Genomic DNA, 22,587 nt, shown 5'->3' with positions numbered 1-22,587 from the left:
CAGTACTAAGACATGTCTCTGGTTCAAAAAGTGCTTGTAAAGGTACTTTCAATAAAATTTAATTTCATGAATTTGTGGGTTATGGATCAGCTCTTGGCCAACTGAACTAACTTTTATTGGTGTCATGATTTCTATTTACTCAACTAAATATCATGGGACCATTACTTTTTTTTTCAAAAAAACTAGCTCATTAAGGTATACAGCACACTTGTTTATATACAACCAAAGACGGTAATTGCAACCATTCAAAGTAATTAATATAAATTGAGCAACATCTGAATTGTCCATTTTTTTTAAAGGAAAAAAAGGCTTATAAAAGAAAATGAATTGATTAAAAACATCTAAACCAAAGATTGTAGTGCGAATAGCATAGCGCTCACACCAAGAAACTTGTCAATGATCTAACCATTCATAATGACGTGTTGGATGTTTTTTACTTGCTGACCAAATTTCAGCACGATCCAATGGTTAACACATCTGAAAATGTTGATTTACTGAAGCTGCCTGTGGATATGCGAAAATAAATTTAGGTAGATCTGAACTCATGACAAAAGTTAGTAACACTGCTGCGAAGGAAAGCTAACACTCTTCAAAACCTGACTTATCGTGGGAAAAAATATTATATGGTTCTGGTACCATGAGAGCTATTAGAGACAAGTGAGAGAAACTAGAGAAGGATCGAAAAATGTCGTATCTATTATTAAGATAAAGGTTACATTATATACACAAAGAAAATAGAAAATACATTATATAATAATATCAAATAATATCTCCTAACAATAATTGAGATATATACACAATAATAATAAAAGATATTTGGAGAATATTTTAGATAATAATCAGTACCCTTCTCAAGTTTCTCGGATGTGAGACATGACATGAAGCTCCAGAACAATTTTTCATTTTTTAAGATATTTTCTTTTAAATATTAAATAGTTTAAAATTGATTTCTCTTTATATATTTTACAAAGGTAAAGATATTTTAAAATGCTTTAATGTGAACTAAGAACGGGCCTCTTAAACGGTGCAAAGCTTGGGATAATTGTATATGTATTGATATTAAGTTTTATAAAATATAAAAGGAAATTATAAAAAAAATTAAAATACGCACTTTGTTAGATCAGGGAGTGAAATCAAACTGCTTCGCTCCCTCCAGTAATGCATTGAAACCAGAAAACAAAATATGTTAGCACACAATAAACTCCTATTGTCACTATATATTGCTGAGGGGTCTAGAGTTTTGTAGATGAGTATTAAAAATTAAACTAGTTTTTAATTGTCAAAACCGTAATCAAACCATAATCAAATTAGTGATAAACAAATCATTATCATTAAACCATTCAAAACACTGGTTTAATTGTTTACTGGTTGAATGGGGTGAATTAACTTGGATTTCTAATTACACAAAATAGTCTTATATAACTTTAAAAATGATGCAATTTTTTGTTGATTATATAGATTATAAACACGCATGAGCACAACTAAATATATATACATACATACATATATATATATGTATATAGAATGATTGATACTGATGACGATGACTGATAGAGGAATGTAAATGTAAAAGCTGATGAGATGAAAGAAAAATGAAGACCTTCGAAGCATGACTTTATTTGAATCTACAGCCTTGAGTTTACATGTAATCAATTCAGTCAACCGTCTATCTTCAACATTTATAAGCAAAAAAAGAAAACAAAAATATATCGGATGTTATTTGGGACTCACCTAGAATATTACAAAATCAAATAATATTTCAATTACAGGAAAAAAAAAAAAAACTAGAAAACCAACGAACACAACATTTCAGGCCCAAACAAAACATCTTTCAGTCACCAGTGGTACAGATCGGGTAAAGAAGCAAGCACAGGAAAAAAAAAAAAAACTCCTTTCATCATCTGATATGCTAGAACTGTGTATATGACAAGATCATCGTCTTCGATACACATATCTTGTTCTGGGGTCCACAATAACACCCTTTCCTCCATTCACTTCTAAGTCGTGCCTGAATCAACAACACAAATTTATAGCCCAAGAAATCCAAAAATGAAAAAAAAAAAACTATATCCTCTTTTCCGAAATTGCCCTTGTCTAATCATAAATCAGAAGTGAAATATTCGACAAAACAAGAACAAACAGGGAGGCAGCTCATGAAACAGAAGAACTCAACTGGAATACAAAATCTGGGATGGTCAACTGCTCACGAGGTACATATCTGAAGAGCTGAAGAAGCCGATCAACATATACCACTTTCTTCCAAACCTGAAACAAACTTGTCAATAACAAAAATATATGTGGTCCTTAAAAAGGTTTAAGGCACCCTAGTAAAATGTAATTTCTAACATACCACGCTGTCCACAAACAACTGAAGCCCAAAAATTGCTGCTTTTAGTCCAAAAGTTGGGTGGAGGACATATATTGCCTACATTTCAGATTAAGTTATCAGAACAAGTACTCAAAAACATGAAACAGATTGCGCTATCATAAGTTCATACATGCAGGTTGCGTTGGTGCTTCCGACCAAGTATTTGTTGTAATCTCCTCATCCAGCCCATATCTGGCTGCCTATTTATTCAAAAGCAGTGCGGGAAGACGAGAACTTTGTCAACGAACCAAATAATAAGCATCATGAGTAAATCTTAAGCAACTAGTGCTAGCAGTCCTGATATTAAACCAAGGGTGGAGTAGATGTCAACAGTGGCAGAGTATTCTTAGACCAACATGAAATGCTTGGAAACTGGCATGCTCTTCCGGATGAATACAATGTCAAAAGGGTTCAACTATATTCACTATATCTTAATAGTCAAATCTCATCTTCCATTCATCTAACTAACCAAAGGCATTGTATTAGCAGAAGTTTGGCACTGTTCCAATTTATCTTATCTAAGTGCATAATTCACACAGAAATACTAGTTCGCAAAAGCAGTTCTAAATTAGTTTTAAAAAGACAGCCCTTGGCAAATTGGAATCCTCTATTTGGACAAAAGAATAAACCAATCTATACATTCTAGAAACCCATCACACGAGACTTACGCCTGTAGAGAAGCAGCCGAGTGGAAGTAGACAATAGTATACGGCTTCTGAATTATAGGTTCAAACTCCTGAAAGTTAAACACCAGATGCGATTTCAAATAGAGTTGAAAAGGAAACGGGGGAACAGGAAGGGAAAAAAAAATATAAAGATTCAAATTTACAAAATAAATCAGTTCTTGCAAGAGTGTTATGTATTCTCAACGTCTAGCAGATTAGATTTTATAGAAGAAAAACTTTAGCTCAATGACAGTAAAAATTGTAAGCTAGCTATAACTAAGTCACCTTCACCGCCTCACACCCCCCTCAACAAAAAAACAAGAAGAAAGAAAAAGTTTACCTTCACCACATACATCACAAATCGCTCCAGATCAAGACATCTTAGCAAAAAGTGTGCCCCAACAACAACCATTACAGGACGACCTTCACTGTCTACTCCACCACGGTATCTGTAACAAATATATCAGCATTAAATGCACGAACATAAATACCTTATTGTCTACCCCTTTTGCATGAAACCATCACATTTATTTGGTTAAGGAAAACAAACATTTTTCACCACGTCAGTTTACGAAGAAGCCATAAAGGATTGGAGAATTTTAGCATTCCCAAACTTCAATTCATTTCTGGTTGCCCAGAAAGACTTCACTTAAAATTCCTCACAGACCCCACTCCACCCCTCCTGGGGGGATATTTATTCACAGCAATGTATCTTTGAGGCTGGCTTTATTTCATGCAACTTGCTTTTCTTGAAATTTTTCTCCTTGTTCTTCCTAAATGCCAGTGTTTTATCAGTGGTGGGGTTTTTTCGGTTGTCACAATGCTCTGAATTTAGAGGTTGGAATCATATTTTGCTGGGCTGGACTGATTACAAACACACCAAATTACAATAATTAATGAGTCCCAACAAACATTTGGAGCTTCCAATTAAAACTGGAGCAGAGAGTATGAATGCAGAAGCTGAGTAGATCAATACTCACACAATTTTCATCTCTGCAATTTCAGAGAGATTTGCAGAATTTGCTTTAGAAAGGTATCTAGAGTGAAGAGAATATTCTTCAGCAGCAGACAAAGGAGGCCCACCAAGGTCACCAAATCCAAGCATCCTGGCACAATTCCACCCTCTTTGTGCTCGAGCAGTTCTCTCCCACTGCTCTTGACGTCTCTGATCAGGATCTTTAATTAAGGACATAAAGGCAGGATCCAGAAATGAATCTAAGTATGATGAACTTGAAGTCCTATTAAAGACACCCAGACAAGGAAAACTTATTCACTAGATTTTAAAAGATGGGTAGTTTAGTGTTCTATTGAACAAGCATAGCATAAACACATTTAGAAATTTGAAACTCATAAATCTATTGCGGTTCATTTGATCCAAAATAGTACTAAGAATTATAATATAGGCATAAAAAATCCTGAACAACTTCTAGCAGACAAAAAATGGACAGTACACTGCAATGTCTCTGACACCCAAAAATAATATTCCCTCTGATCCTATTTATAAGTCACTTCCAACATTTTCACCGAAACCAAAAAAAACCTTAAACCTTATTAACTTTGTCTAAAAATTTAACGAGTTTACAACTTTACCCCCTACTAAATATACCTACTCTAACATTTAATAATCTTCCTAACATTGAATAGGGGTAAAAGAGTAAAGATAGATATAATAATCAATGATTTTAAAACCAAACCAGCCCAGTCGACTGGTCCAGATTCCGGTTCGGTCAATATATGAAAACCGTTTTGAAAGTTGAACCGTTTCGAACCAATGGTTAGATCGGGAACTAGATCTAGTTTTCAAGAATCGGACTGTTAAAAAAAAACTTTTTATTTTTAGGAAATGACCAAGTTTTTAATCATTTGATATTATATGTATCATGTGGCTTGTTAAATCATGATAAACTTAAAATATTTGATTTTCTTTAAGTTAGATAGCAATTTTATATTTATTTCTTATATTTAGATTATTATATACATATATAATTTTTTTAAATTTAATTATTACGTCACCGGTTTGACCATTGGTCCAACCCGATTGAACCATATGAACCATGAACCGCTTACCTTTCCAGTTCAATGTCTGATCTGATTCTGAAAACATTGATAATAATCATTGAAGTACCTTATAAATAGGAACAAAGAAAATCTTCTCTCTCTGCTTTACAAACAAGACCAGAGGAGTAATAATTATTAACCCAACATTAGTCAGAGGCTGAGTCCTTGAGAAGATAAAGCATGCAAGACTTGTAAAGTGGTAACAAGAAATGTAAGATTATATTATATGGTCCATACAGACCAGTAAAATACTTTAGAAAAATAACATAAGCAGTAAATCATTCAAGTGTTAAAAATTGAGACCTGCGGGCCAAGCCAACATCGCTGACAGGAAGATCAGCTGGAGCTTCCATAGGCTTCGACACGTTCTTTTTAGGCAAAGGCTTTATTCTGATTTTACGCTCATCTATGACAGTCTCACCATTCTCATCCCCCACATCTGCAGGAAGCTTTGAGAAGGCCACCACCTCCTCATGTTTGTCCCGAGGAAAGTAAAGTGGAAGCAACCTAGATGGAAATTGGGGTGAAAAAAATTAAAGATGGGCAGAACAAAGTCTGAACACAAGTTTGGGGGAAAAAACGCAACTCAAAATAGGTTCAGGGTTTTGCACCCCAAAAAAAAAGGTTCAGGCTGCTCAAGACAACAACAGAGTGAAACATCAATAGTGAAAAATACCTTTTATATATTTCTGTATCAGTTGTGCTGGTAGTGCAAAAGACAACAGCAATTATGTTGTGTTTCTGCTTCTCAAGAAACCGCCTCACAGTTCCTGAATAGATGACATAAAAACAAAAGGGAAAAGAAAAGAAACAAGGTTCAGAACCAGAATTTTTATAAATTATCCGACAGTTGTTATCATCAACATTACAAAAATGAAAGCATAAACCTCAGGTCCTCTATGCAAGTCATTGAGAAGAGTTTCATGGTCCAAAATGTAAGTCACTTTACAAGAGTTTGTGAAGCATTAATTACTTTATTTTAAAAATTCCCTTCTAATATTTATTAGACACAGAATTTCTCCTTTAAATTTATGGTATTTTATTAGGGAAAAGGATGGAAGCCAAAGCAAATTTTAGACAATTTTATTCATGTAACTTTTTTTTCCCCTTGATGAGGTAGTTAAAAGTGAAATATTAAGAATTGGAGGGAGTATATTAGATGTAACCATGATGTATTTAACTGAAGTTTTGCATACGCCCCATTATGGTAGAGTTATGTGCGAAAACAAGCATTCTGTCTCCCTACTTATGGATGGGAAATTGATTCTAGGTGTAGGAAACTATAATTACTCATTATATTACTATTTGTTCATTTTTCTGACTTTTTTTAATTTCCCCATTATGGCCTTATTTTAAACAGCCCTACGTTAGTGTAAATTTCCAAATGAATTAGAGAATATCAGTCCATGATGTCAGTTTTCCCTCTTTACCTCTACTACATCAGACAAATTTTGTCGTCTTATCTCATTTGTTGTTAATTAATCTAATTTCATAGGAAAGAGAATTAACTTGAGAAAACAAAAATTAATTGACAAATTTTGTCATCTTATCTCAAACAAAAAGGTTAGCATGTTCTTTTTTCTGATCCTAAAGACGCAGTTGAAGTCCCAGAATATTTGTCAAACGGTTTGAATTGAAAACACATCATACAGAAAAAAGTCTCACTTATAGCTACATGCGCAGCTGGTTCACGGGGATAATTTTTTGCCTCAGTATAAATACAACCCATAGCAATGCTGCATAAACATATGCCAAGGAAAATTAAGTCATGGCTAGGCAATTCACTAAAACAAAACTTGCAAGAATTTTTTGACGTAATCGAAACAAAAACCTCTGAAGCCCACTTTCAATTAGAAGCTCCAGACAAGAGCGATAGCAATGACTTAAAGCATTCTCTGCAGCAGTGTGGTACTTCACAGCATACTTTGGACCAACAGTATGAATGATTCTCCTGCCAGATATATTTCAAAGCTATAAGATATGGCAGCATAATGTCAGTGTCAGAATCAAAGAACTAGAATGCCTCAGCGTGATATGTAGCTTGGCGTCTGATTAAATGACCTCAGATCCAAACCAAAGGGCAAGAAAAAACCTTGCAGGAAGGTCATATGCACCGGTAATTTTAGCCATCCCTGTTCGACATCCACCCTGTCAAAAATAAAGGCATGAGAAACAAAATTGACTTAGACATTATTCACTAAGCTGTTCCACTAGTCCCTAGCATGGCACTAGATTACGATAATTTATTTGGAGCTTACAGTATGCATAATGAACCACTGTAATTTATAAAATGCCATCTTCATCCAAACTACCAAACGAAATCCTCAAAGAATAAATCCAAACAATATCACAAAGCATTAAAAAAAATTCTAATAATAATAAATGTGTCCCAAGCTCCTATGTTACCATTGTAAAGAACATAATATCTTCATTGAAGAAATTAATACATCATAAGTCACTATACCAGCGTTGCACATTCTTCTGTAAGACCAGGTCCAGCTGCATCAAACAACCCTGGACTGCTGTGAGCTTCATCCAAGTTCTGTTGACCAGCAGAAATTAAAAACAGGTAAGAAATATTATTTCTATTACCCAATTATATTTATTAGATATCCATATCTAAAATGCAATATAGTGTTCTTATATTCCATAATCATGCTGATCAAAGGTATGGGGTTAATGGCTTGAACTTTAAGAATGACGAAAAAGCTCAAACAGAATTGGAAACAGACACAGGGTACTAGAACCAAATAAATGTGATTAAGATTAAGAGGAAACAGAAAATTGGGTCCAGTAAAATATTTTCAGAGTTAAAAGATGTTGCTTCGATAACTAGTATGGATAAATATACACAAGATTACCATCATTAGAGTTCAGAATTATGTCCTTAAATGAGCAAACTAATCTACAGCAACTAGAAATTTCATTGCATTCAGACACCAAATATGCAGAAGTCGTTTGGTGAACTAGCATCATTCATTACTGGCTTTTTTGTATACTATGGTATGCGATACCAAGCTATAAGATACTCTGCTATTTCAGATTTCCACATTTAATTTAGCAATTAAAATTTACCAAAGAACTAACACAATTAATATTTTGCAGAAGTTGTACAGCTAAAAATTCAAGGACGTCAAATCCCCATTGCTTTTTGGGTTATACAAGTCAACAACATGCGATTGGTGTCATCATATAGTTCGTGGTGCCCTCCGTACCAGCAAACATCATGAAGATATACTAACACCAGCTTCTTGGATATACCGAGATGTAATATACCAGGTTAAAGATGACGGAGTACCAAATGATTACTTGATGCGGCATAAGAGGTCCATGATTTGTGAGGCAATAACGTGGAAGCTCGAGCTAACTTTCTTTCTTCTTCCCCGTATCTGTGTGTTTCTTTTTCTTTTCTTTTTCCTTTCTTTCTTTCTTTTTTGATAGCGTTAAGCTTTAACTTTCAACCAGTGGAAAAAAATGAAAATAAAAATATTCATAGAAGCTTCACAATCGGCCTACTTGAGAAAAACCATATAAGCTAGGAAAATAGAACAAAATGCGATGATAACAACTAAGAATTCACATTCATCGGATTTGAAACTCAACAAATAACTTCTAGTATCGAAAACACTTTTGGTGCGCAAAACTTATGAAGCACTGACCTCGTTTGTTGAATTTACCACAGCATCCACTTCTAGATTCCAGGGATTCCCTCTCCACAAATATATCTTTGAATTGATTTCATGGTCAACAGGAAATTTTGACACTGACTCAGTGCCACCACCCTCCGTTCCTGACGGTGTTGTTAAAGGATCAGGAAAGTATAAGCTAGGAAAAGATTTATCTCCTATTTCATGCTCCAATGAAGACTTGTGCTCAGCATCACTCCATCGTGGAATTTGATCCAAAGTCACAACAGAGTCCCCGCTGTCAGTAGGCAATCCACCCCGGGGTGTGGCTGAAGTAGCCACAGGCCGATACATTTCTGTAACTCCTATCTGTTGGTGAGATTTCCAGTTTCCGTGCCACAATCACTATGACATACGAATACGGGTAACCCTACTGGTGATGTTGAATTAACCTATTTTGGCAGCCCCGGAAGAAAAACAGCAGAAAAGAGCGCAAATTTGAATATAAAATTATAATTAGCAGTGATACATCACCAAAAGAAAAATGCAATTTCATGCATGGCATACTTCAGTTATACTTCAATAGCATTTTCTGTAGGTGCTCAGAACCAAAAAAAGGTGGGGAGGGGGAACGCTGCTCTCGTAGTTTGATTTATACTTCTTACTTAGTTGTAATTCGCAACCTAAACAGAGATTTTCTCGTTGAAGTAAAGAACGAAAAATTCCGATATTAAGGCAAAAAAGAGGAGCCCTAATTATTAGAGCAATATGAAAGCGAGAATACCTGCAACTGAGTTCCAGACGTCCAAAACAAATCCGCTTGTGTTTTCACTTCCGTTTCCACGATTACTTAACTTAGAAAGAAGAGCAATTATTGCTGCGACAATGGTGATAATTCTGGCTAGCTCATATCACATGGCCCAGAACGAACTCACGAAAGGAAAAAAACGATTTGACGAAGCATTTTGCCTTTGTCATTTTCCGGCCTTTCCAAGGCTCTGGTTGAGATTTCATTCATTCAATGATTATTAGCCAGTACCCAGTATGGTTCATGTGATGAACTAATTTCCGTCATAAACATTTATTTGAGTTCAATGTCATATTTCTTAATTTTATTGCTTGTTACCTCCCTATTAATTAGCTAGAAGTAAAATTTTAAAATAAATTAGATTAGATGATCAATTTAATCATATCAATATTTCAATATGATTATAAAGCATAGCATTTTTTATGGAAAATAATATCATTTTGTTATGAAGTATTATTATTTATTGTATTAATAAAATCCATAAGTATTTAAAAATTCAAGATTTTTTTAACTAAAATCCCCATTTACTGATAAAGGATCAGAATTCGTTTTGAAATGTTTTTTATATTTATACTATATTACTGTATATTTGTATTCATAAATCACACACACACACGTAGAAAGAGAAGGCCAGAATGGGACTAACAAGGTTTGTGAAGTGGGAGAGGAGCGCGTGGGTAATGAGGAGGAAGGTTTTACAAGAAGACTCCTCAATGCAGATTCGCAACGTTGCATTCAGCAGCCGGCGTCCTGGAGACTTCTCCTCGTCGTCCCTCTCATACAGGACAGGTCTCTCCTTGATAATTCGAATGAGTTAGACTTGTTTAAATTAAATTTAAAATATCATAATTTTTAAAAAATTTATATAGTTAAATTCGATCTTAATTTTTTTCAGTCAGGTAGGATTGGCTTGTCATGTTTGATTAAAATTACCAATTATATATATATATAAAGCTAAAAAATTTTAATAATCAAGCTCAATTTGGGTTAGTTTATATGGATTTGTTGACTTAAAATATCTTACTTTTTTAAAAAAATTCATATAGTCAAATTTAGTCTTAATTTTTTTAAGTTTGGTTCGGGCTAGCCCCATCAAGCGTGGCCTGAATTACCAGTTCTAAGTTTTTCTTAACCTAAAAACAAATTGAATGAGCCTTTACAAGATAGAATGAAAGGGGGGAAAAAAATTAGATAGGATTTGAGATCACTCTTGAGATATCATCCTATCCCAAATATAATATACTTATTGTTGTTGTTGTTGTTGTTGTTGTTTTTATAAAAAAAAAAAAAAAAACAAACAAACAAACTATCTCATGCCCACGAGTCACACTAGCAAACTTACAATCGTCTTCCGTTCTCCCTGAACCAGCAAGGCCAAAGGCTTGGTATTGAAGATGCTTTTGTTCTAACCATCTGGGGTTCTAGCCACTGTAGTGTTCAACTCCTGAAACTCGTATGAGGTGTTGGCAGATTATTTAATGTGTAAAGTCCTTTTCACACTTAGCAACAAGTGATTATAATTGACCAAGGGGAGAGAGGAAGAGAGGCATAAGCTTGTTGATATTCTGCTTTTTGTTTCCAAATTATCGCCATGTTTTCATTTAGCTGTAGCGGAAGTTGGAGGTGGCTTTGCTTGGCTTTTATATTATTGCCGAAGCAGGCACCTGTCTCTCCGATGTTTGTTTGCATATTGGTTTTTGGTCATAACACTTGATTTCTGGGCATGTTATTGTAACAATGAGCGTTTGCTTATTGTCTAAATCATCAATCAAACTTATTCCTTTCATTAGTCAAATATATGTTTGTTTTTGCCTATTTTGCTTAAGCACGCTTTTGTCTTGTCCCGATTTTAAAAAAGATGAGATAATTTTCAGGACAGAATGTAATATCATAGTGATCATATCATTCTAATAAGTTACTTGAGATATATAGTTTAAAAAAGTTTAAGCTTAGAGAAAAGTAACATTTTAAATTTTAGGACTTAATTAAAATTAAAAAGAAATTACTTTATGATAATTTAAATTTACCATGTAATTATTTGAGTAAAAGGAATTTACTTAAAATGAAATAAATTTTAAGGACTTAATTTCATTACATATTTTTGATAAAGAAAAAATTTATAAGGTCGAGTGAGATTAAATAAATAGCCTCTTAACTTTTTATTTAAAAAAATTACATTTATTTAAATGTTATTTAAATAATATTGAAACTAAATGCAGTTAAAATTTAATTTCTTATTTTAAAAAAATGATTTATCATAAATAAATTATAATAGTTTACTTAAAACAAGATAGGGAAAAAGTGAAAAGATAACAGAAAAAAATATAATAAATGATAAAGGAATAAGCAAATAAATAAAATAATAATAGGTTATAGAAAAAATAAAAAAGTAATAGTTGTATTTAAAATAAAACCAAAACATTATATGTATATTTACACACACATAATATTAAAACCAAGGGGGCGGGCGGCTACCATTTGGGGGTGGGTTATATAAAAGGGTGAGGCAATTCCCTTGTGACCCAAACAATTCTTGTGATTCTCTGACGGTGGAAGACTGGATGCTGAAGAATGGTGTCGTGGAAAAGTTTCAGCGGCAACAGGGGTTAATTAGGTGAGTTTCAAAAACTTGCAGCGTTAATTGAAATAAAAAAACTAGGTTTATTTATTTTTTAAAAAATTACATATAAATTACACACAAAAAAATTAATTACTGCAAGATTTATTATCTTATGTTAGTTGTTAACGGACCTCATAGTAATTAATTTTTTTATATAAAACTTCAATGTAATTTTTTTATTAATTTTTTTATGTAAAATTTCAACAAATCGTCTAATGAATCAATTCATGCATAATTGGGTTAAACAAATCATTTTGTGTTGAAAAATAAAGTTAAATTTTTTAATTAATATCATCAATTTAATTTATGGCATCTTGTTAAGTATTTACCAAGCTATAATAAGTTGGTCAATTTCTTTTGTTGTGCATAGTAGTGTTTTCAAAATCAGATGAAATCAAACAATTCGACTGCCACCTGCTGATTAAAATGGCCTAGTTCAATCAGTTAAGCCAATCTAATATTTAAACCAAGTTAATCAAGCTAATTTTGAGAGAATTAAATTTGACTCGAAAATTGAAGCAGATCATGTCAAAGCCAAAAAATAAAAAATTTAGGTTAAATTACTCATATTTATGTTTTTTTTTTTATTTTTTAGTTCTCTTTTGTCTTCTCTTATCTCATCTCTAATCTATCTTCCATAGCCTAGACTAAATCTCTAACTTTTTATCCAACTTCTACCTCTATCTTTAGCGATTTCACCTTTAGTATCAAGATTGGAAGCTTGTGAATTATAACATGATGGTGTGCCTCCAGCTCTAGCATTTTATTTCAAGATTACAAACTTATACTAACATGTCTCTATTTCTAGTTCTAGCAATCCAAATAAGCACCATCGCTAAATTAATATTTTATTTATACATCATATATATATATATATATATATATTATTTTTATTTAATTTTTATGTTATTGGTTTACCAGTTTAACCGGTCGAATCACGACAAACACGACCTCAGCTCAACCTCTAATGCAGGTTTCAAAACATTGATGCATGGCATCTGACTCGATCCAAAAAGCAACGCTGAGCCAATGAGTAAATCGAAATCGAAGACGCAGGACTTTTAAACAAAAACAAAACTTATTGCCTTACGCACATGCATCTCCTTGCAGAGTTTAGATTTTATCTAATCTTTGGTCCAAAGTAACCATTGAGTAGTAATAAGCGCCACCAATAGGAACTAATTCAACCGAAGCAAGCCATTGAATTTCCTAACACGAATCGTTCATCTTCTTCCACTCACCGATCAGTCTCTGGACAGAAATCTCAGAGCTCCCTCCACCATCAACGGCCTTCCTCGCCGTTTCTTTCACCTTCTCTGCTTTCATCTTCAAACCTTCATTCTTCATCATCTCATCAATGGCGTCTCCGATCTCTTCTCCTCTCACCACATTTTCTCCCGCCCAACCCCACGTCTTCCTCCATATGCCCCACCCAGTCTTCTCCACCACCTCTGCGTTCAACTTCTGGTCTCCGATCTGTGGCCAACCCAGAATCGGCACGCCGTGCCACGCTGCTTCCATCACCGAGTTCCATCCGCAATGGCTCACGAAACCTCCCACTGAACTGTGACTCAGAATATCACTTTGATCAACCCATTCATTCACTACCAAACCATTTGACTTTAATCTCTTCATCAGCTCCACCCCAATGACTTTCTCTACATCGTCTTCTTCTTCTCTGTCTACCTTCTTATCTTTCACTACCCACAGAAATTTAAACCCGCTTTTCATCAACCCGTTTCCGATTTCTCTTACCTGTTCTCTTGCCATGCCTAACCTGCTTCCGAAGCTTACGTACACGACGGACCCAGGAGACTGATCGTTTAGCCACTTCAATGGTGAAGAATTCCTCTGTTCTTCATTTTCACTCTTCTCGAACTCACAAGGCACGAAAGGACCTATTGGGAACACGGGGGGCAATTCTTTGACCACTTTTCCGCTGTTTAGGGATTCAAGAGGATTCAGTTCTAGTGCTTCGAATGAGTTAACCAAGATTCCACATGACTTTGGGAGCTTGGGACCGTCTTCTAATAATATCTTGGCGAAGACATTGTTGGGAAGAAGAAGCAGAGGAGGGATACACGATCTGGGTATGGTTGAAACTCCTGGAATTTCAACAGAATCCATTTCAGAAATGGATGGAATGAATCTGGATACGGATGAGAAGAGAGATAACATCCTAGCTGAAGAAGTAAAGAGGATGAAAATGGGAAGACGAAGGCTCTCTGTAATTGGAAGAACAGGGGAAATCAATGTCACATCGCAGACAAAAGCAGAGAGAGGAGGAGAAGCCGAAGCGAGCAGAGAAGGAAGAAGGCAGCAAGAGCGACGGATTGCTTCAAACTGGAGAAAAAAAGGGTCGTCGGAGTTTGCAGTGGAAGCATCTAAAGGAAGGAGATGAAAGGGAAGAAGAGAGACCTGAGGAAAAGCAGAGTGAAAGCGAGAGAGATGCTTGGATTCGGCCATAGAAACTGTGGGCTGAGGAGAAATGACAGTGACTCGGCAATGGCGATCCACGAGTAGCGCGGCGAGTCTCAGAAATGGAGTTAAATGACCCATGCCGGCGTTAGGGAAGAGAGCCACGTGAACAGCCGCGTTGGACATGTTTTCCAGCGACATCTACTCAGCTCAGACTGTGACACTGTGTAATGGAAATTGCTTAGAAAGACTTTTCACAAAGATGCACCCTGCGATTCTTATAGGGGGCGAAAAGCTTTGATTTGGATTTGTACTGAAAAACATAACTTTCTTCTCTGTAACACTAAAAAATAATAATATAAAAATTTAAAATATTAAATATATATATATATATATATATATATTTATAATAAAATTTGAGTGAAGTTCAGAGATTCAAATTATATTTTCTCAACAAAATTTTCACATCATAAATTACATGTGTATCTCATCACTTATTTAATAAATATTTTACATACATCTGATATATTACATTAAAAAATATTAAATATTAGATTTTTTGATGGGATATATACGTAGTGTTTTGTCCATGAGAATTATTAAAAAAAAGTTATCTTAATAAGGTTTAAATATTAATAAAAATCAAATTGTCAAGACACTTGGTGGATGTAAGGAGAAAAATTTGCCCTATCGTTAAAGTAAAAGAGCATCATCATCGAGGACTTGAATGCATTAAGGACATGTGGCCTTGAAAGCATCCGAAAAGAAAGAGACAAATTTTTTATTCGTTTCATTAGCATCGGAGAAGATGAAATAAGATTATTGCAGTCTCGTGACATGAAAGTTAGTCAAATACAAGGAAGCTTCCAGCTGGTGTCCAAGTTGCATCCTCTTCGAGTTTTTTATTCATGGTCAACAATTGGCGTCTGCGGGTTTTATTGATCAACAAAATATAACGTGACAGCGCAGCTGATAATTCTTTTAAGGAAAATTATTAAACATAATAGTAGGTTGAATACATACATACATAATTTTTTGCATAGCAAAGCAAATAATTTCGTAAATTGCTCTTGCGAATCTTGCAACACGTTTTGAAACGTAATTTGTGGCTCCACGTTGTATTAGAGAATATTGACTCTTAGACTTTGTTTGCTTGCAAGAAAATGAATTCGGTTAAAAAAAAATTTGAAGGGAAGGGAGCCAAAATTTTCCCTCCCCTTCCATTATTTTTGGCTTCTTTCAAAATGAAATTTTTTGGAGGGGCCAAAATTTATATTCCAATCTAACCCTCATTGATTTTGTTATATTTCAATTTTGCCCTTCAGAAAATAGAAGCCGATAACTAGTGTTGAGCTCTGGTCATGCATTCTGGTTCATTTATGCAAATCCTTGTGCTTTCTCTGGCTGTGTGTTCCTGTGCTTCCTTGATTTCGAGCTCTGGCCGTTAGTTCTCGCTTCTGCAAATCCTCATGCTTTCTTGCTCGTGTAGAGCTCTGGCTGTGCATCTTGTTAGATTCTTTAAGCTCTCGTCGTGCTTCTTGTTGGATTCTCTAAACTCTCGCCCTGTGTCTTGTCTTCGGAGCTCTCGCCATGCTTTGTACTGTCGAACACTGTGAGTTTTTCTCTTTTCTTTACTCCTCTTGCCCTCTTTTGATTCAAGCTTTGATCTGGATCTGGTATGATTTGTCAATAGTAATTCTCTTTAAATCCAAAGTCATATAAATGTCCTTGTTCTTGATCTTGGAACGGTAAACCCCATCTTTTCCTTGCTCACGATGATGGGGTATCAAATATTTATTCATATAAATGTCCTTGATCTTGGAATGGTAAAGCCCTACAGGTTGACTTAGAATTTGAGGCAAAAGCCACATAATCTAATCCCATTAAATGTTTACAATCTAAAGAGAGACAATAATTATGATCAAACTCAATCACCTAAATATTAACATTGCAATGTCTTGTATAACAATTATGATCAAACTCAACCTTTTTTTTTTTTCCTTTCTCACAGAGCAAATAGAACCGTCAGAACCTAGATGTAGACGTTATACAGGATGTAGACATTGCTGGAGGAAATGAAAGTGGTCAAGAAAATCAATATTACCTAGATGTAGACGTTCTGTTGTGGCCTGTTCTTCCTCATTGAAGTACTCAATTTGTTGTTATATTCAGTGGACTGTATGTAACCAACTGAAATCAATTCATTCTAATGCTAAATTCTGCTTTCATTACTCTTATTCATAAAGAGGATTGACCTATTAAGGTGCATGGTTTTGCACCTATGAACCTGGGATCTAGTGTTTAACAAACATTAATAAGGTCTTTCTTTGAGATTAGGGTAGGTTCTTAGAGGTACTATCTCTGTAAAGCAAAGTACTTTTGTGGCAAGAAGGCAAATCTTGGATGCTGCTTGTGCTGGTAGCAAATGAAGTTGTGGAGGACATTACACATGGAAAGTGAAAGGGATTGACTTTAAGTTGGATTTTTGGAAAGTTTATATTAAAAGTCAGCTTTCTTTGTCTAATGTCCATAACTTAACTTGCTAGCCTAAATCTAATTTCTCCATTTGACTTTCCATGTCTAATGTTCTTCATAAGTAACTTTATTATTAAATGTATGTGTATTATGTTTCAGAAGTTCAGAAACACACAATCTTCTATATTTGCATTGCGAAATGGCTTGGCATATTTGGAATATATTTTTTAATCTTTGTGGACTTGTAGTGTATTTGGTTAAAATGGGGTGCTAGTGTTCAATTAGCAATTCCTCACACACCTGACTGCTTGATGAGAGAATTGGTTTCAAGTTTCAAGTATTTTTGCTCTTATTTGTGATAATTATTGGTTTACATTATACTTTTTGATTTCTTTGTTAGATGAGTAAGGAATTTGAATATCTTTTATTGGTACAACGTTGGTTTCAATTGCTTCGAAGAGCACTAGCTCTTGTTGCTTGTGTCCTTGCAAAAGTATATGCAAATGAGACTTGTTCTAAAAAAATAAGTTACAATTTAAGTGGTAAGAGAGAATGTTATGTAATGAGATAATTAGTTAAATTAGTGACTATCCATTCAGTAGAAATATCATTAGAATAACTCCTAGAATTGTGTGGTATATTAGAAAGCGAGGTTAGCCTACAACCCATGCAATGGTCAAGCGTGGAAGAAATGGTTGCAAAAACTCTATATATGTTAACATATAGTGCAAAAAATTGTGAAGTTAATTTTTGGTTTAGGCATTTTGGTGAGACAATTATTCATCATTTTCATCAAATTTTGATAGCTATCATTAACTAAGAAAAAAAATTTCTTATTCAACCTAATAGTTCAACCATCCCTCTTGAAATTGAGAAAGAAAAGAAGTTCTTCCCATATTTTAAGGATTATGTTGGTACTATTGATGGAACACATATATGAGTTAAGGTATCTTCTTTAGATATTCCTAGATATCATGGTAGGAAGGAATTCCCAACATAGAACGTGTCAGCAACATGTACAATTGATCTAAAATTCACTTATCTACTGCCTGGATGGGAAGGCGCTGCATTTGATTCAAGAATCATTAAAAATGCATCAATACGAGAAGACAAGCTTATAATTCCTGAAGGAAAATATTTTATCAATTTTGATAAATTTTAAACTCATGTGATTGTAAAATTATTATAATAATTATTTTCCTTTATGATAGGTAAATATTACCTTGTTCATGTTGGATTCATGTTAACAAGAGGACTTATAACACCTTATCAAGGAGTCCGCTATCATTTTAAAGAATATTCAAAAAGGAATTCACTTCTAAATTATATAGAGTTATTTAACCTTCAACATGTAAAGTTATGCAATGCCATTGAACGTGCTTTTGGTGTGTTGAAAAAAATATTTACCATTCTACCTAATGCAACTAAACCTACATATGGAATGAAAGTTCAAAAAATGATTATATATACATGTTGCATTCGTCATAACTTGTTTGGGGGCATGGACCCTATTGAAGATCTTTTAAACGAAGTTGATACTGCCCTTGCAAGAGAAAACCATTCAAATAATAATAATCATGTTCAAAGAGGTGACAATAATAAGGTTGCTTGAGGTAAACTTATTAGAAAAAATATAGCCAATCCGATAGGGGCAGATTATTAAGAAAATCTAGATGCTCTTCATGATGAACTTGATGATTGAAGTTTCATTTTCTCAAAAAATTAAAAAATCTGTTGTATTATTATAGACATTAAAATTTGTTGTATTATTACATTGAGCTTTATTGAGGTTTGATTAAACATTAAAATCTATTGTCACATTGAATCTTATTTGCTTTGTATTATTTGTTTAGTTAGACATTGAAATTTGCTTAGCTTTTAATATTAGGATTGGTATTATGTGATTAAGTTGTTATATGATAAGATGGCACCAAACAATAATAAGAAGACATTGAACTGGACAAGAGTAATGGGTGATGCCCTCATCATTGATGCTTTCATGACTGAATATCATGAGGGCCGTAAAGTTAAAACACTTTTACAACTACAGCTTATAAATACATATGTAAATATTTAAGTTCTTTATACGATAAACATGATAAGGAAAAAGTGAAGAATCGATGGAAGATTTTAAGAAAAAAATTTTCAAATATATATGACATTTTCAAAAGTTTGAGTGGGTTTGCATGGAATTCAACAACTCAAGTATGGGGTGCTGAGCTTGAAGTTTGAGATATATCAATTGAGGTAAAGTTCCTACATATGCATTGATTATATTATTGTTTAAGTATATGTTGTTCCTATATATGCCTAAAGCTTGGTTTCCTAAGAAAAAATTGAACTCATATATCTGATTCTTTTACAATTTGAAGATGACTAACACATACATCTCTTTATTCTTTTATAATTTAAAGTTGGTCAAGTCATGGCTATATGTGTTTAATGGTCTTTAAAAATGAAAAAGTGTGCATTTGCCATTGAATTGCTTTTTCTTGAATCAATATGCTATTTCACTTGTTTTTCAGGTTAAACCTAAAGCAGCGCTGTGGAAAACTACTTCTTTTCCAAACTATAAAAGATCATATTATATGGAGTAGATAGAGCTAGAGGAGAGGAAGGGGAGACAGCATGTGAGTAGAGAAAGAGATGTCATTCTCAAGAAGTCACTAAAATTGTTAATGATATTAACAACCTTGTCTCACAAAATAGAGCTACAATTAATGTTGAACTTGACGGATAAAATAACTTACCAGGACAAGAAAATACACCTGACTAAGAGCACTCACCCACTATTAATAGTGCATATAGCAAGAAGAAAAAGAGGGTGTCAAAAGGGAATAATACTAATATGAATGAGTTGACAGGAGTAATGCTAGCTATGGTTAAGGCAATTCAACAAGGAAATGTGATCATAGGATAAAGTTTCAAAAAAGTGCCACAATTGTTAGATGAAGAACTTTAGATAATGCTTAAAGAGTGTGGGTGTGATGTTGCAAGATTACCTGATAATGAGGATGATAGGCTTAAGACAGTAACTCAATGTCTAACATCGGTATGGAAGGAAGTGATAATGAGGATGTTTTATAATTCTAGTTAGATAATGACTTTTATTAATAACTTTTGTATATTTTATTAGCTAGATGCTTAAAATGTGGTTCTTGAGTATTATTAATGACTTTTGAATATTTTGTTAAATGCTCAATATGTTAGATGCTCTTGGGCATAAAAAGATGACAATTATTTATCTTAGTATTTATGTAAAAAAAAAACTGATGTTAATATTGGTATTTTAATTTCTTTGGTAGGCAGCCTCTTTCAATGGATATTAAGATTTTTTTTTTTGTATCAAAGAATTAAATGTTTAATGTGTGATTCTTTGATAGAGAAAAAGGAATTTATTATTAATAGACAATATATATAATTCTTTCTTATAAAATTTTTTACCCAAGACATTAATTGTTTTATATAATTATTAATGAAAGTGTCATTTATTCGGGGAAATAAGTAAAAAAATTGATAAAATTAGGGTTCTTTTTTTTTAAAAAAAAATTATACAATTTAAGTTTAGATGTAAATTTTATTTGTATGATAAAAAGTTTAAAAATAAAAATCTTTTTGTATAAGGGTATAATATAACATCCAGGAAATTTAATTATGGTTAATTTACTTAACAAGTGTGATTAGTGAGTTGATATGGTGTGTGGTTATAGAGGTGTAATTGGTGTAACTAATTGTGTTTTCAGCCCTAAATGCGAGTTTGGAGTGAAGTTGGGTTATTCGAGTAAGGAAAGAAGTAGAAAAGGTGAAGAAATGCTCTCTATGCCACATGCCATGGCATGTAGACAATCTGCCGCGGCGTACAGAGACAAAATTAACTTGATTAGGCTTTCTTGTGCAATGCGCCACGGCAGGAGGCTATGTGCGCTGTGGTGCATGGCTAAACATCTAACTTAATCAATTCGTCTCTGTGTGCGAAACCAAAAGAAGAGGAAGGTAGAAAATGAAAGGTACTTCTAAGGCTCTGTTAGGGCATGACATTAGTTCCTATTGGGGATATTTTGAGGCTGCCAAACACCCAAAATAAGTAATTCATGCTTTTCTCTTCCCTTCTCTACCATATTTATGAAGAGTCAAGTTAAGATTTGAGTTGGGAGAGTAATTTTCAGTTCATAGAAGCTATAGGTCCGAATTCACTGACTAAAATGGATATAATGTGAGTGGTTTAGAGTATTTAAACCCTACTTTAATGATTTTGTGTACGGTTAGTTGAGGGGACCCATTTATATGCGAAAATTGCAATAAAAGTGGGTGTTGGTGGTGTTTATGACTTATTAATGGTGGTTTATTGATTCAATAAAGTCAATGTAGGTCAATGAAACCTAGTGAACCCATTGGATATGAATGGATAGTGAATTATGAGATTGATTAAATAAAGAATATGAAGTTATGATATTGGAGTTTGTTACAAATGGGATAATGATGATATCATTGTTACATAATTGTAGAGAAATTCATTTTTGACACCATTCAAGTTTGGAAGAAGCTTTAGAAGTAATTAGTGTGAGGGGTAAATTTTGACCTCTCAAAGGTTTGAGGTAATCGAAAGAAACTTATTTTTTATAGTTATATGTTAATTAAGTTAATTGTTAAATTTCACTTAATATGAAGCTTATTTGTTGATAAAATCTATGGATGCAAATTTTGGCGAAATCGTGAACTTATGAAATGGTTTGAAAAATAAAAACCTCTTGCATGCCACCCATTTTTTTATTTATGAATTGACTTATGGCATGTTATTGTGAAAGTGAAGAATTATGATGTGTAATGTATTGAGTATGTGGAGTATGTAGAGTGTGGGTATATGAAATTATATGACATGAATTGGTCTATTTGAATGCATAAACATGTGAGTTGTGTATAGCATGATTATTGGTGGTAGTTTGCCTAGAGAGAGGAGTAGTTAATTAAACTTACATGATATTGACAGTGATCATTGGAATTGAAAACTTGCCTTAACTCTGACTGTTAGAATCAAGAAGTAGTTCTTATCTCATGATTTATTTGGGACTGTCCCACTTATTTTATGAGGGCTTGAATCTAACTAGTTTTTACCGATTCATGAAGAGGCTAGATTAGAGGTATGACACCCTATGGTTGTTAATATTGAGGGAAATCAAATTATACAAGTGAGAGAGTTAACCCTAGCTCGATAGCTCCTCACAAGTGGAAGGCTGGATTAGTCTGTCCAGGACGTAGCCACCAAATAGCCACTGATTTCATGTCGGAGGTAACGAGAGGGTATAATATTGGCATTTGATCATGCATTCAGGTCCGATCACACGATTGTTATTATTGTGGTATGGCATGAGTTAGGAGCGCATGGTTGGTATTATTGCAACCCAATATGTGCATTATCATTTAATATGATTATCTGTGCTTAAGTCACATAGTTGAAAGTGTTATAAGCCGTGGCTATACTCATCATATGTGCTATATTTGTATCTTTTTCCTTATTTGCATCTGTTTTCGATTAATATACAACTATATAG

General features: G+C 33.7%; 2 protein-coding genes and 1 long non-coding RNA gene across 5 annotated transcripts; 1 reads left to right on the top strand and 2 right to left on the bottom strand.

Moving 5' to 3' along the window:
- Positions 1-1,582: 1,582 nt before the first annotated feature.
- Positions 1,583-9,786, bottom strand: LOC129311794 (uncharacterized). 2 transcript variants are annotated; one of them, XM_054954259.1, is made up of 15 exons: positions 9,502-9,781; positions 8,751-9,169; positions 7,556-7,633; positions 7,184-7,239; positions 6,923-7,042; positions 6,757-6,827; positions 5,768-5,861; positions 5,395-5,598; positions 4,014-4,271; positions 3,374-3,482; positions 3,037-3,104; positions 2,499-2,568; positions 2,351-2,425; positions 2,174-2,265; positions 1,583-2,008 (listed from the first exon to the last, which is right to left on the bottom strand). In XM_054954259.1, exons 2-15 carry the CDS (start codon positions 9,069-9,071, stop codon positions 1,933-1,935), a joined length of 1,692 nt encoding a protein of 563 aa, XP_054810234.1. In that variant the 5' UTR covers positions 9,072-9,169; positions 9,502-9,781; the 3' UTR covers positions 1,583-1,932. The 2 variants fall into 2 exon arrangements, with proteins under 2 accessions (XP_054810234.1, XP_054810235.1); XM_054954260.1 differs by lacking the exons at positions 1,583-2,008; positions 2,174-2,265; positions 2,351-2,425 and having other exon boundaries at positions 2,524-2,665; positions 9,502-9,786.
- A 3,302-nt stretch (positions 9,787-13,088) lies between these two features.
- Positions 13,089-14,865, bottom strand: LOC129311828 (UDP-glycosyltransferase 708G1-like). 2 transcript variants are annotated; one of them, XM_054954301.1, is made up of 2 exons: positions 14,564-14,865; positions 13,089-14,488 (listed from the first exon to the last, which is right to left on the bottom strand). In XM_054954301.1, the coding sequence occupies exons 1-2, from the start codon at positions 14,762-14,764 to the stop codon at positions 13,355-13,357; spliced, it is 1,335 nt and encodes a 444-aa protein (XP_054810276.1). In that variant the 5' UTR covers positions 14,765-14,865; the 3' UTR covers positions 13,089-13,354. The 2 variants fall into 2 exon arrangements, with proteins under 2 accessions (XP_054810276.1, XP_054810275.1); XM_054954300.1 differs by having other exon boundaries at positions 13,089-14,863.
- Positions 14,866-15,777: 912 nt separating this feature from the next.
- On the top strand, positions 15,778-16,800 carry LOC129310956 (uncharacterized). Its single transcript, XR_008593196.1, has 2 exons — positions 15,778-16,175; positions 16,575-16,800. It is a non-coding gene; the product is annotated as an uncharacterized LOC129310956 (long non-coding RNA).
- Positions 16,801-22,587: the final 5,787 nt, after the last annotated feature.

The sequence above is a fragment of the Prosopis cineraria genome, unplaced genomic scaffold (genome assembly GCF_029017545.1).
Source record: "Prosopis cineraria cultivar Desert tree isolate PC_DT_omini unplaced genomic scaffold, ASM2901754v1 PC5, whole genome shotgun sequence".
Taxonomy (NCBI): domain Eukaryota; kingdom Viridiplantae; phylum Streptophyta; class Magnoliopsida; order Fabales; family Fabaceae; genus Prosopis; species Prosopis cineraria.
The sequence above is the reverse complement of the archived record's forward strand: the minus strand, read 5'-3'. Positions and strand labels throughout refer to the sequence as shown.

What these genes read in the sequence shown, in the direction of transcription:
- LOC129311794 (XM_054954259.1), bottom strand. Translation starts at nt 9,071, where the DNA reads ATGTATCGGCCTGTGGCTACTTCAGCCACACCCCGGGGTGGATTGCCT. An exon ending in TTGTGATGTATGTGGTGAAG is followed by an intron (nt 3,105 to 3,373) that starts GTAAACTTTTTC and finishes TTTAACTTTCAG; the next exon opens with GAGTTTGAACCTATAATTCA. An exon ending in AGTTGTTTGTGGACAGCGTG is followed by an intron (nt 2,266 to 2,350) that starts GTATGTTAGAAA and finishes AGTTTGTTTCAG; the next exon opens with GTTTGGAAGAAAGTGGTATA.
- LOC129311828 (XM_054954300.1), bottom strand. Translation starts at nt 14,764, where the DNA reads ATGTCGCTGGAAAACATGTCCAACGCGGCTGTTCACGTGGCTCTCTTC.